The sequence below is a fragment of the Tasmannia lanceolata genome, unplaced genomic scaffold (genome assembly GCF_043159265.1).
Source record: "Tasmannia lanceolata isolate RefF3 unplaced genomic scaffold, GAP_Taslan_0.1 ptg000037l, whole genome shotgun sequence".
Lineage (NCBI taxonomy): Eukaryota > Viridiplantae > Streptophyta > Magnoliopsida > Canellales > Winteraceae > Tasmannia > Tasmannia lanceolata.
The window spans coordinates 19,194,537-19,209,391 of NW_027518714.1; the positions used below are offsets into that span (position 1 = coordinate 19,194,537).

At 36.2% G+C, this 14,855-nt stretch overlaps 1 protein-coding gene across 8 annotated transcripts; it reads right to left on the reverse strand.

Moving 5' to 3' along the window:
- Positions 1–26: 26 nt before the first annotated feature.
- LOC143862277 (Rhodanese/Cell cycle control phosphatase superfamily protein) lies at positions 27–13,472 on the reverse strand. 8 transcript variants are annotated; one of them, XM_077373291.1, is made up of 14 exons: positions 13,243–13,472; positions 13,002–13,086; positions 10,193–11,167; positions 9,987–10,087; positions 9,706–9,850; positions 9,307–9,384; positions 7,445–7,537; positions 7,254–7,337; positions 7,048–7,146; positions 6,516–6,578; positions 6,189–6,219; positions 5,642–5,688; positions 4,772–4,830; positions 27–438 (listed from the first exon to the last, which is right to left on the reverse strand). In XM_077373291.1, the coding sequence occupies exons 2-14, from the start codon at positions 13,047–13,049 to the stop codon at positions 213–215; spliced, it is 2,049 nt and encodes a 682-aa protein (XP_077229406.1). In that variant the 5' UTR covers positions 13,050–13,086; positions 13,243–13,472; the 3' UTR covers positions 27–212. The 8 variants fall into 8 exon arrangements, with proteins under 8 accessions (XP_077229406.1, XP_077229405.1, XP_077229403.1 ...); XM_077373290.1 differs by having other exon boundaries at positions 13,002–13,149; XM_077373288.1 differs by having other exon boundaries at positions 10,193–11,170; positions 13,243–13,471.
- Positions 13,473–14,855: the final 1,383 nt, after the last annotated feature.

The following is a 14,855-nucleotide window of genomic DNA, read 5'->3' on the forward strand; positions in this document are numbered from 1 at the left end:
CTAGAGTGATTCTATTACAATTGGGATTAAAAAGAAAAGGTTACGACATTAAAAGAGAAATATTTGGTGAGAGAAGTACTTGGTGAAAATACAAACTGGTATTTATACTCTAATCAATAATGCAGAAATATTCGGTGAAAATAAAGGGGCGTGATGAATTGACAATCAGGGTTTTGAATTACATAATACAATTTGATGAAAAATCTCATATTCTAAGCTTCGGAGAGGTCTAAATTCTCATTGGTAGGAGTCGCGGTTTCATGAGATGGATCTTTGGTTTCCTCGGTATCGGACGGCTGAGATTCATGCTTCGCAGCTGCTTGTAGAACCCGACTTTGAACAGCGGTCGATGAAGGCGATGTTGGCAGTCCAACCTTGTTTGGTTCTAATTTTCCAGCTGCCCATGAAAATCCAAGTCTAACAGGAGCTACCAGCGTTCTAAACAAAACAAATTACAGCAATAAGAACCAGGCCTTGATGAGCACTTCATTAACAACACTTGGATCTTGTATAAAAGATTAGAATATACAGCGAAAATAAATTCATATGATGGATCAGAATTATACATGACTACATGTCCAAATAGAATGAAGCAACTCTAAGTTTACCATCCCCCTACCCCACCACCACCCAAAAAAAAAAATTTAAGTAACATAATAAAAAATAACGAAGTGAGAAGTCTAAAAATCAAACCAAGCCTAATTGCAAGAGAGAGATAACACTAGCTCATGAAGAATAGGAGTCACCACCACCACCACCACCACCCAAAAAAAAAAGAATGAAGTAACATAATAAAAATAATAATGAACTGAGAAGACTAAAAATCAAACCAAGCCTAATTGCAAGAGAGATAACACTAGCTCATGAAGAATAGGAGTCACCACTTACATTTTTTCACCGAATGTCACAGACATGCAAGAAACCTAAGCCACGTACACCGATCTCTTAAATGACTTCAACGCAATTGATTCTGATAGTGAGCGGATTCACCAAAAACTAGGAGTTTGCAAGGACATGAAGAACACAAAATTGATGAAAATGGCATCAAAACTAGAAATTCCAAGCTCAATACCTAGGTGATAGAGCAGGAAGGTGCAAGAAGCACTCACTTTGCCCGCGCAAGCAGCAGTCTCTACCAAGAATTTAGAACATGGGCAATTTCGGCGGTGAACTTGGTCTCCATTGATCAAAACATGTATATAATTGGGCAGAGGTCACCCTATAAGAATTCACAATGACTACGGTGAGCTACAGAAGGTTCAAAACCGGCTATGGGGAGCTACTGAAAATTTTGGCAGCATCTCCCTGTAGGACTAGAGAAAAATTACAATGAAAAGAGAAACATGAATGCAAAAGGTTTTCACCTTTGCTTTCCCTTTTGGGACTCTCTCCCTCGCTAACAACACAGGAAGGGAACACCTAGTTCAGGTTGCTTGGAGCTATAACCACTACCAATTCAAAAGTCACTCAAGTAATGGAAAGGAAAAGCTAGGGTTTAGAGATTGTTAGCCTTTGGAAACTCATCTTAAACTTCCAAGCTCCGAACGTAGGGAAGATCTTCCTTCTCTGTGCTGCTGCTTCTTCCTCTTCTTCTTATTTTGTTGTTCCCCTTTCTCCTCGTGTACCTGAACTTCGGATGTGAGAACTGAAGGAGAGCAACAATAGCAAGTAGGACCTTTTTTTGTCTGTGCATTTTTACTTCAGAGTGTTCCTAGCAGTTTAGAGTGAAATTGGGTAAAGTGAAGGACTTCAATTGAAGAAAATGAAGGATTTATAGAGAAAGTAGCAGTTTTAGAAGCTTGTTTAGGCATAGATGAGGTGGCACCTAGAAGGGAGATTCTTAGTGGTTGGCTGCAGTTTAGGCATAGATGAGGTGGCACCTAGAAGGGAGATTCTTAATGGTTGGCTGCAGGTGTGCTTATATGCCATTTCGCTAAGGGGGATTCTAGCCATTGGACCAATTAGGATGGGTAAATGCAGTAATTGTAAAGTTGAGGGTAGTAGCATTCATTAAAAAAATGGATAAAAGAGATCTAGAAGTGTCTCAAAGAATCCTTAAGTATTAGAATTCAAGACGTGTCCAACACGGGTATGATCGCCCATTTAGAAGAATCCATGTAAGACGGGCTAGGATCAATGTATGTGGTATCATCTAAAGGGAAAGATACTGATGGTTTAACTGTAATTTTGGTGAAAAAAGCAAGTGAGAATAAGGTTAGTTAATTTTCATGTGTGAAGGAATCTTATGATTATAGGGAACTTATATGGGATATGGGCATTTCCAGACTCCGATGGATTTCTACATTTGTCTAGCTGGGAAAGGTTTTTGCCGATGGAATTCTACATTTGTCTATGATAGCTGGGAAAGGTTTTTGCAGAAGTGTCTATATGGCTTGTCACCATCATGTCAAGTGATACAATGCTATGGGGAAAGTGGAGGTGGGGAATAAATATAATGGTTACTACGGCTATTTGGATAATTGGATTGATTTGTCATATAGGATGGGATTATGTTGATGGGAAAAGTCTCAGATGAGAGTAGTATCATACTTAATCAAGGAGCTCTTAGAGATTATTTTTTGATCTAGGGTTGATAAATCAAACAGCTGAGACAAAATGCATCTTTGTGTCAAGATCTACTAGGATAAAGATATGCACTTCAAAGGATAAAGGCAGGGTGACTCTGTTAGGCTTGTTAGTGATGGGCCTCGGGATATGCTATTATGAATTGATTTAGTGCCCACCTATTTTCACCTTTATCTATGAAGAAATCCTGACCCTTACTGCCTTAAAACTAGAAAACAATGGGGCCATGCCAAAATGGGGTATCTGCAAAGAGAAAGTATTAACTCCTCCATACTCATCAGAAAATATTGTGACTATGATGTTGAAGGAATCCATCTCAGTTTTCTTGTTAAGTTTCTACATTTCCTATTGAGGTCAACATGTCACTCAATCAAGATATAACTGATTATCAGACAAGCCCAAGAAATAATCTGCCAAAAATATCAAAATGTTTCTTTAAAGTGTGACACCCAAGAAACCTTTCGAAGAAAATGTAAGACTGCTACACAGATGTAGAATAAACCCAGTTCAGTTTAAACACATAAAATTCCGAAAAAGCATGTTTCCCATTTAAGTAAAATGACAATTCTTCTATAGATGGATACCACTGTGATATGGAAGAGACCTGCTTTCAGTCTGTTCTTTCAAATTTTGCTACATTTCCTGTTTAGCTTAATTTGATTCAATAAAAATATCACTGACAACATATATCCAAGAAGTAAAAAACGTTAAAGTGTCAAATATTACTTCAAAAGTATAATCAATGTTATTAAATGGAGGGGAAAGCCAGTCAACTATGGTGATTAACAGATGGACGGGAAAGTATCAAATTTTCATCATTCAAAAAAAAATCTGCTGAATAAAACAAATCATTCTTCAAATGTATTATATGCACGAAAATTTAAGAAAGAAACTATGATATGGACGGTTTCAGTTTACCTCGTGTGAATTTTCTACATTTCACACATGTTAACCTGTCAATCTGATTGTATATCCTAATTATCAAACAACCAAATATTAAAACCACTAAAATGTAAAATCTCTCGGTAAGGAATCTTGTTAACTTTCATTTCCCATTTATGTTAACCTGTAATCCTGTAAAGATACATCTGCTTCTTTCAACATTTAGTATATTCGTCCATTCAAAAAAAAAAAAAAAAAAGTAAATCCACTGGAAATATCAATTCTTCATTAATAAAATATGGAATAAACTTTAAGAATGAAACTATGATATGGAGAAACTCCGGGTTGAGTCTAGCTCCCATGAATGTTCAATATTTAGCATCTAAGTTAAGTTGATTCAATAACGATACAACTGATTTTTATTTTATTTTCTGAATGGTAAATATAATATATTGAAGCCAAAAGGATCAAGACGATCCCACAAATACAAAAGTATGATACAATAGAGAAAGGATAATCAAACGGATGAAGAAAGAAGAAAACTAGGGGGAGAAAATCAAAAAATTCAATGCTCTCCCTAGAAACACCAACTCTGGCCAATTTATCCGCCTCCCCATTTGCCGACCTCTTTACATGGTTGAAAGAAATAGCCGCCATCCCTATCATGTCCTGAATCTCATCAAACAATGAAAAGAATCTCCATGGAGCTGCCTTCGACCTTCTTAACCACCTAATGGCATTAAGAGAGTCACTTCGACGATCATTTATTTAGGTCTACATTTTGAAGCAATTTGATTCCATGATTTTTTTTGAAAGACAACAACCAAATTTATTAAAAATCACGACGTTACAAAGGGGACAAGCTGTCCCCCCAGGAAGATCCGAAACCTGGCCAATAAGACAGAATTTGATTCCATGATGAATGACGCGTACTTCTGCCTCGTTGGAGTCCGCCACTCCGATAGAGCGGCGGACTATGGGCTTTTAGATATGGGCTTTTAGATAATTCCTCGTTGTACTATGGGCTTTTAGAGATACAACTGATTATCAGACAGGAGAAAGAAGAAAATCCATAAATACATCAAAAATTTCAGCAATGACAGACTCAAGAAGCAAATTCACTAGAAGGGTCAATTCTTTAGAAATACGATATGGGAGAAACTTTAATATGACATGGAGAAACTCCAGTTAGATATTAGTTTCCATGGAAGTTCAACATTTAGCATTTATGTTAATCAGATTCAATAAAGATATCAAATCTTTTTTTGAGTGTTGCATCCTGAAGAAATGAAGAAGAGATTACCTCACATCTTGCTTTAAATCCTCATAACTCTCATATGAAGTAAGCCGCCGATAAACAGTCTATAGAAGAGGTACAACCAACACAAAATAAGCAACAAAGAAGAGGAAATATCAACTATGCCTCTATCATAGCAGGTCAACCAGGATAAAGTGGATAGTCGGTAATTTATGGTTTTCTCGAGTAAGATAGTGATATAAGCATCAAATATATATATATATATATATATATATATATATATATATGTGGGTGTGTATCTCTATGCAAGGATGTACATATGCATGTGTATACCTACCCACTAACTTGAGAAATAACATAGGAAGGGTAAAGTGTGTGAACCAATAGTGTTTGTAACAACCCACCCAATTTCCGCATCGGGTCGCTACGGGAAAAAGACAAATAAAACACAAGGAATTTTATTTTTTTTAAACAACACAGGGGAGAGCTGCGGCCTAGAACCGGACAATATCTACATGGATGGTTGGGGCGTTACAAATATGGTATCAGAGTCGTACCTCCTCTAGTACGATGTGCCAGCGAGGACGCTGGGCCCTTTTAGGGGGGTGGATTATAATAGTCCCACATCGGAAGCGGAGAGAGAAAGTTCCTGGGTTATATGTGTAGACCCCCATTCCCTGTGTAGACGCTTTTTCTACGGAAAAACAAAACCGGGGAGGGCTGCGGCCTAGAACCGGACAATATCTACATGGATGGTCGGGGCGTTACAGTGATTCAAAAACTGATTATTGGACTCAATTTTAGGTTTGATTTTGAGTCCAATAATCAGTTTTGGATTCACAATTGGTTTTCAGAATCCAAAACAAACAGGGCCTTAAGAAAGTACAAAAGTTTTGATTCTGGGGATTATAATACCTGTCCAAGGCCAACTATAGCAATGAATTGCAGTGTTTTCTCCCATTCTGCAACCAAATCATCAGTTAGTAATTTTCTTTTAAATGTTTTGAGGCAAATGAGATGCTTTCCCGTGGAAAGGACAATGTATAGTAGATCGAAATGTTGTGGCAAAGGAAATGCTTTCCCATGGAAAGGAAAAAGTGTGGTAGCAGCAACTACAGTAGGCAAGTTAAAACTGTGAAGTCTTGGAAAAGAGGAATCTCTGCTCTCTTTTTTTTTTGGAATGGTAAAGAGGACTCTATCCCAGCACTAAGTTTATTACTTTTGACACTGCAAGGAAATGATATAATATATGTCTTATTATATTTTCCTATAGTGACAAGCTTAAATTTAAATAACAAAATATAAGTTGCTTTAATAAATGTTTATGAACTTTTCTGAAAATCAGCATCCTTGACATAATGCACTCTAGTATTCTTGAATATATCAAGGTTATATTAAACCATCTTATCTCCCTTAGCCTTCTTCTCCAGTAACTAAAGTGCATTGAAATAAATATGCTTACCAATTACAGCATAGATGCCCGCAATCAAAACCTGCCCATAAGCATCAAAAGGAGAAGTCAGTGACCTAATTAAAGGTCCAAAGCTGAATCCAAAACTTATAATAATAATAAGATTAAAAGAAATATGGGCAGCGCATACATTATCTAATTGAATCAAGTAACTATGCAATCAAGAAGACCAACACAACTAACAACATTCATGACAGAATAGATTTAGTGGACCACATCTTTCTATGTGTAACGCCTTTAAACTCTCTTAATATAAACTCTTTTTCACTGGTTCAATCCTCCATTGAAAAAAAGTGGTAGAAGCAACACAGGTCTTACCACACCATAGCCAATAAGTTTTGCTGGAGTAGGCTTGATATCCTCGAGGATTGCCTCGGCTTCCTGTGGATAATGCCAAGCTAACATATTAATATATTATTGAGAGCAAAGACATGACTTTTACAGAAATCATGCACAGCTAATAGAAAGAGTAGCTCATGTTGCACATCATCCTAGTTGCAATTGAAAAAGGATATATCGCTTAGCATCTGAAACTTCCAAATATAAAACTTATCGAAAAAAAGCAGCAGATAAATCCCATAAAAATCGTTTAATAAAAATTGTGAACTAAACAGACAATTTCTAGATTCATGAAGTCATGTGTCCGTTGGAATTCCAAAGACCAGATACATAATAGATAGTAAAATGGATTGTTTTCAACACTATAATAAAAGTATAGGTTTAACACATTTGATATATCCAATAAAAAGAAATAGTTACTTAAAGTGTTACCATAGACAGGTAGAAAATCACAGATAATAAATTCCATGAAAACCAATGAAAAAAATCCAGGCCCAGGGTAACAATTTACCTCACTCAATATAGTCAATGCCGTCTCAGGTTTGTTCTCTTTAATTCGGAGGCCATCTTTCACCCAAGACCCAAATCCTCCTTGAACCAAGTAAGGTCTCTGTCATCCAAAGCACAGCATGGTTAATAAATGAGAAACAAAACCCCGTCATTAAGCTTCTGTGTGATGGCATCCCTAAAGAGCTTAATGGGTTTAAATAAACTTGCCTTAAGACCAAGCTTCCTCAAGGATCTGGCAATACCCTTAGACTGAGCACCTGTTGAATCCATAACTATGACCTTGGACATGTCCTATAAATGGGAAAACAATAGGATAAAGAACCATAATTTCTAAATATAATTGTAAGACAACATTGGGTCGTAAATCCATAAGCCACACAAAAGATTACAATACATACTTGAACGATTTTCAAATTCCGAATGACAACTGCAACTAAGGCATCATCGACATCTCTACCATTCTTTAGAAGTTTCCTTACAGAACCATCTATCTGACGATGCCAAAAAGATGTGGAATGAACAACAGTGAAGCTTGAGGTAAAGAGATCTCACATTTATCAGAAAAATAAAGCACACACAGATAAATAATAATAGTGGAACATTTTGTTTTGATTAATCTTAACCTAATCATAAACTAACTGGGGCACAAAGTCAAGTTATACCCACCACTCAGGTGGGATCATGTCCCACATGCAGAAATCAAGAAGATTGACTCCCCCATGGGTCCAAATATGGACCAAAAATTTTCTTACTTTATGCTACATGCACAACTGTTTCTCCCACTAATCCTTCTTAGAGGTCAAGAATTTCTAGAAAACTTTGGGAATCCTATATAGGATGTCCATCTTTGTTGGCCTATTTGACAGCGTAGAAGGAATCAACATCAATATTCATTTGAACACTTCATAAGCCTACTTTTTTTTTTTTTGAATGGTACTTCAAAGCCTACTCACCTTTTAAATAGTGAAGAAGTGATGCAAGAAGTTTACTAACAAGTCCTTTTTAAAAAAAAAAATTGTAAAGTCAATTATATTAAAAACAAGAGGACCAAGGTGATCCCCTCAATTACAACAAAGAGATACAATAGAAATAGGAAAGCCAGACAGGAAAGGAAGAATAAAAATTAGGGAGGAAGAAAAATCAAAGAACTCAAAGCACTCCCTAGAAACCCCATCTCTGGCCAATTTATCTGCCTAGCCATTTGCTGACCTCCTTACATGGTTGAAAGAAATAGATACCGTCCCAAAAAGTCCATAGTTCATCTAAGATGACTAAAGAGAAAAAGATAATCAATTGAAACCCAAAAAGTAGGAGGAGACCGAAACTATGTCAATTCCCTAAAAGGTTCCATTCATCACAAAATGGCCAGGCTAGGCCATTATGGTTTTAATGATTTTGATTTGATTTTAGGGTATTTAAGTAAGTTTTTGTGGGCCTTACAGAAGGAACGTGTAAATAGTATTTTGGCAACATTGGGAAGCTTCTTGGATTAAAGTAGGGTTGTAAGGAATTTCGGGCCTGTATATGAGGTTGGATTGATCAAATTTAATTTTGCTTAATCTCTATCCAGTTTTATTCCGAGCAATTCGACCCGGTGTCATTGTGTGATTGTGTGATTGTTCAATTCTCCAGCATGTTTTATAGTTCTAGTGGATCTGTGGTGGGTTTCCTTGCATCATAAAGAATGATTTTTTTTTCCAAATGATGAGGGCGAATTTATTAAAAAATAAAGCACACAGACTGAGCTGGTCACGAACGAGGGAAACCAGAAAAACAGCCCCAGCCAAACTAACAAACTGATATGATCTGGAAAGCTTCATAGGAGAAAATGGCAGGTCTAAGAATCCTTCCCTAGTTAAGGACCCAGCTTCCTTGTTGGCTGATTGAGGATGTGTTGGAACATAAGACTATGCTCATCCACCCGGTCCACAATCTCCTCAAAATGGTTCTTGAAGCCTCAAGGAATGCTACTGCTAGCAAAACCAATCTATTAGAATTTTGTGAAAACATTGGTCTCAATAACTTGCCCATAATGGATTGGGAAGGCGCATAAATGTTTTATCATCGGAAGAAGCAATTGTCTTTGGTAGAGTTAGCAAGTTGTTTTACATGACGTAACATAATGAACGAAATATAACAAATATTAATATACAAGTAAAATCCTCTGTAGCCATTAAAAAAAAAATCCTCTATAATGCATGATGCATCACTATCCTGAGCGCATAATAGTACAAAATTACATTTATGAGTGTCAACTGACCTCAGGGAGAGTTACAGTTGCATATCTAAACCGAGCTCCTCGGCGTAGATCAGGAACACCGTCTCTCTCCCTCAGATCCTTCACAAAGATTAATTTCCAATCACCAAAAATTGTTGAGGGGTCTTAATATAAAGCATATTTATATAGACCGAAAAAGTAAAATCTTTAACTCAAAACACATAATTGGAAGGATAAATCCAACAATTATTTCAGTGTTGCAATTTTGACTACTAATGCAGAAAACAGTCTTTGTCAGTAGAATTTTTTTATAAAAAAAAAAGATAAAAAATAAAAAAGTTTAATATGTTCAGGGTTAAATGCCCAAACTACCAATTTCAATAGACCAAAAGAGAACTACTACTAGAAAATCAAAGGCTGGTGAATTTTACAGTCTCTTGCCTCAGGGCGGACATCAATAAGTACGGAATTTTCTTCCATGGACAGCAGCTCCAAAGTTGATTTAGGAGATAGATCTCCGGAATACCCTCCATAGTTGATCACCCAATAAGAAATCCTGCAACCATCTACTGAACAGTATGCTTGCCTTTTCTTTAATGAAATTTACCATTTATCAAAAAAAAAAAAAAAATCTGCCGAACAGTAAAGATATCCAAAAACCAAAAAATTCATCTACTACTAAATAAATGAAACTTCAATAAAAACATGAGACAGAGACTTACCCTAGTGTCGTAGTACTTCCAAGGAAAAGGATGAATGGGATAATCGGGTCATTCGGGTCAAGGCCAAGATATTTTTCCAACCCTTCAATATAAATATTTGCCTGCTTACAGCATAAACAAGCAATAAGTCTACACGATGTGAAACAAAATCCACATGTCCATATCAAATCTGTAAGTTGAAATCAGCCCAGTGTTTATCACAATACCTGTTCAAAAACAGTCTTAATGGGTCTCAGGGCTTCTACAGCTCTCTCTTCAGACAAATTTAGCGCGTTGCGTATTTCTGGTGGAAGAAATGCTTTTGTAGATCCATAAGAATAAATGATAAATGCTGACACTTTTGCTAAAGAGTCCTCCACAGCGACAACTGCCTGTCTTATTACATCAAAAGCTATACCACCTGCCTTATATATGCTTTCCTTGAATTCACTTGTGAAGTCAGGCAATTTATACTGAACAGTGTTTGTCAAAGATAAAGAGATTGTGTCATACGTGTTCTTCACAAAAGTGTCTGCCTCATCGATTGAATTATCTATGGACTCATTGATCCCCGAGAAGAAACTGTCGATGTTTTTTTTCAGATTCAATAATGCATCATTAGCCACCTCAAGTGCGCCAGAAACTGATTTTGGTTTCTCCAAGAGCATGCCCATGCTAGTTTTAATGTTCGATAAGGATTCAGAAGTTTCAGATTCGGACAATACATTTGTGCTTTGACTAAGTTTGTCACGAAGGTTCAAAAGTTCATCTCCACTATATGATGGTGTTGGAGGCTCTCCCATTATATTTTGGCCATTTAGCTCATTCGAAATATCATTAGCAAATCCATTAGTAAGTACAAGTTCTTCCTGTCCAGATATACCAGAGGCTTCTACATAATGTAGGTCCACAGCCCCAGGACATGATCCATTACTCCATTCTTGAGGTTCAAAATAAAGGCATTCATTTGAAAATCTATGTACAGCGTGATCTAGCTCACTTGGAGAGGAAGAAATGTCGGCAAACTCCATGGAAGCTGATTGGTTGGATCTTTCGGCAATGTTGGCATACAAGAAATTTGTATTTGTAGCGTGTGTTTTGAAGGAAATTTCCTGAGTATGAATCCCATTTCGCGTGCCAAAGAGGACCCTCTCTTCCACAGTGCATCTCACCTCTATAGGCTTATGCAACAAGGAAAAGGCCTTCTGCCCCACATGAAAAGAAATATATAGAGAAGTTTCAAAGAAGTGGAAATAAGTAGCTTAATCATCCAAACATATCTTCTAATAAAAAAAATTGGCAAAAGAACTTGAGAATATGATAGCAATCAAGTAGAAGTGGAGCAAGAAGTCAGTCAGAATACTAAAGATATGGGAAATGGTAATTGTGAAGAAGACTCAGAAATTCATGTTTAACAAGAGGATAACAACATAGGAACCAGACTGAAACAAAACCCTCGGTGGCTGGAGGATTACATCAGTTCTTAGCTGTAATAAGGGACTAATAGTTAGTTAGGACCAACCGAAAGGGAATAATAGTTACTTAGGATGCAGAATCAGTTGTAACAATCAGATAGAGAGAGTCTTTAAATCGAGCAAAACCATTGTACGAGGCATGATGATGAATTAAAAAGTTCTTTCTATTAGAGAATTTTCAAAATGCAAAGTGGTATTTAGAAATTAAAATGTTTTTACAAGTTTTAATTTTAATATAAAAAACAGTTTCAAGACAGGGCCGGTCAACCGGGGTTTCCCGGGTGACCGCGGATTGGTTACTGGAAACTTAAACAAGTTCCAGGGAGGTGTCGGAGGTCGACCGCGGAAGGTCGGTCGACCGCGGTTTTTTGGATTGTAAAAAATAAAATGGACAGGCGCATGCCGGCAGGCGACCGCGGTAGCCCGGTCGACCGCGACTGTTTGAGAACTATCCGTTGGGAGAAAACAGACATGGCTTTTCACTTCCGTTTTTCATCATTTTTTCATGTCTTTTCTTTCCCAAGAGTCATGGATGTTTTTCAAACACAAAGGACACTTTGTGGGTGATCCAAGACACTTAAATCACCAAGAGTTGTGATCGAATGGTGATTATTCAAACCAATTCAAGGGATGTCTTGAAGAGATGTTTCTCTTAGTGAATAGATATCTAGTGCTCTTTAAAAAGAGTAGAAATCTGTCTTTTCTAGTATGAAAAAACAGTTATTTCTGTACTTTCTTGTTTTCTCTCTAAAACAATCTCTCTCACTTGTTTTTTCAAGTTGTTTTGTTCATCAAAACAGCACTAAAATCTGTTTTCTGCAGAAACAGATTTAGTGATTTTCTCTAAGGCTTGAAGTTCTTGAAAGGTGTTTTGGGTTTGATTCCGCTTGTGCAAAGCGTCATCAAACAATTGTAGGATTGTCCTACAAGGCTTCATTGTATCTTGGAGACAATTTGCGGATCCCTTTGCACACAATTGGTGGGGGCGAATATTGTCTTAAGGAAAGCGATTACGCGCCTTGAAGCATCTTATTCTTCTTTTCTCTTACCCGCGACAGAGGACTGTTTTCTCCAACACTTTCTCCCTCTTTTCTCTCACTCTCATTTACTCTGTTTTCTTTCCCAAATCTCTTTTTCTTCTCATTCTGTCATCAGAACGTACGATCCAAATCGAGGATTGTATCAGAATAAATAACCTATAGCAAGTCTAATCTTGAAGACATACAAGCAGGTTGAATTAGACCAACAAATAAAAGTAGTTGAATGTAGAACAAAAAGAAAACTCAAGGAGAAACAAATGATAATGGGAGGGAAACTAAATGAACCTTTTCTGAATAATTAATGTTTTATTGTATTATCATCTTACATGTATGGGTTTGAATTGAATTGAATTGAACTGTTGGGATGAAAATGGACAAAAAGGATCCATGATTTAGCGGAAATGTGGCAGGTTTCCCACATTGCATAAGTAATTACATTTTCTAAGAATTTTATAACAACCTGAAACGACTATAGACCCCAAAAAAAAAATATAGCATCATAATCATAGATTAAAGCTCACCAGAGAAAGAGAAGAACTTGTAGGAGTGGCAGAGCAAACAGGCAACATCCTCAAATCAACAAAATGCACCTATAAATCTCATCCTCTACTCAAAACACAAAATTTAACTCAAAATCAATTCTCAAAGTCCAAAATAATAGAAACCCACCTGCCAAAACCCCATATTCATGAACTCATAACAATCAGATTCGATCAAAACTCAGCAAAAACTGAGAAACCCAAATAGCAAAAACTCACTTACTGAAATTTCTCATACAGGTTTCGTGTTTCAGCCTCTGGCACCCTTATAACTGCCATTTTCCAACTGAATACAAGGGTCTAGAACTACTTCTAGAATGGAAAATTCAGAAATCTGCAACATGGGTTTTGTCCAACTCGAAGGATTATCCGATGGGATTGAATAAAAGCGATTAAAGAGGATATTGTCAGGAGAATCGTGTGGCTTGTCGAGGCCGTGTATTAGATCTCTTGGCTCTTATTCACCTTTCGTTTTCTGCCGTGAGAAAATCTATATATATTGTAAGAGGAATGTGTAGAAAGGATAAATGTGGGACCCATCCAAAATCAATTATTCTAAAAATCCATTTAAAGACAAAATTTTGAGGTGATTTGGTGTGTGGCATTTTTTGGGTCATGGTCCACCCATGAAGGGGGCCATTAGGTGAATGGTTTGAATATCATATAGTGGGTCCCACTTTTACTTTTGACAGGTAAATAACTTCATAGAAAATTTGCTTGTAGGCTACGTTTGTTTTGGATTTTGAGAAGCCAATATGAGTTCAAAGCTGTTTTTTGGATTTTTAGAATCTATTAAAAGGATTCTTAATAAATTTGTTGAGCCGATAAATGCTTTAGTCCTAAGAAAAGCATATTAGCTTAACAGTCCTACTTTTAGAAAATATTTGCTAAAAGGTCCCTAAAACTCACAAAATTCAATCTTCTCCCTTTAAAATTTTAAAGTGGCAAATTTACCCCCCCCCCCCCCCCCGGCCCTTAATCAATTTTAGTGTTTTTTATTTCCCTTCCAATAATTTTGGAAAAAAAGAGGAAATAAGCAACAATATTATCTCTTCCAATATTCTCGTCAAAAAACCTTCAACAAAAAATCATTTTAGTAATTAAATAAATTGAGAATCCCTCTAAAATAAATTAAATAGGGTCGGTTTGAGTTATCTTTTCGTCATAGATAAATAAAGTAAGAAATTTTAGGAATATTTTTTGTTTCTAACTTTTCTAAGAAATTCCTATCTTGGTTGGATTGCAAGAAAATATCTCTGATGGAAAATTATTTCTATGGAAATTTTTTTTTATTGAGGAATTATGTCTGATTAATTTAGAGGGATAACATCATAAACCGAAGGTCCCTAACTGAAAAATTGAATAACGTTGGTTTACCTTATCTTTTTTTAATGTGTAAGAAATAAGAGATTTTAGATTTTTTTTCCTTTCCGAACTTTTGTTTTGGGAATAAGAACTAGGGCTTCTAATCTTATGAGAAGAAGAAAGGAGGATGTCAAAGGGAAAGTTAATATTGGAAGAGATAATATTGTTGCTTATTTCCTAGTTTTTTTCCAAAAATATTTGAAGGGAAATATAAAAAAACACTAAAACGGATTAAATGGGTTGGGGCGTAAATTTGCCAATTTAAAATTTTTAATGGAGAAAAATGAAGTTCGTGAGTTTTAGGGACCTTTTAGCAAATATTTTCTATAAGTAGGACTGTTCGGCTACTATGCTTTTCTTAGGGACTAATAAGCAATTATTTTGCCATGTAGGGATCAGCAAAAATCCTTAAATGATTTGTTATTTTTAAAGTTATACCTAATTATGAAAAGATTAGAACACCAAAAATCA

What these genes read in the sequence shown, in the direction of transcription:
- LOC143862277 (XM_077373288.1), bottom strand. Translation starts at nt 13,049, where the DNA reads ATGTTGCCTGTTTGCTCTGCCACTCCTACAAGTTCTTCTCTTTCTCTG. An exon ending in CAAGTTCTTCTCTTTCTCTG is followed by an intron (nt 11,171 to 13,001) that starts GTGAGCTTTAAT and finishes CATGTGGGGCAG; the next exon opens with AAGGCCTTTTCCTTGTTGCA. An exon ending in GGAAGTACTACGACACTAGG is followed by an intron (nt 9,851 to 9,986) that starts GTAAGTCTCTGT and finishes ATTAAAGAAAAG; the next exon opens with GCAAGCATACTGTTCAGTAG.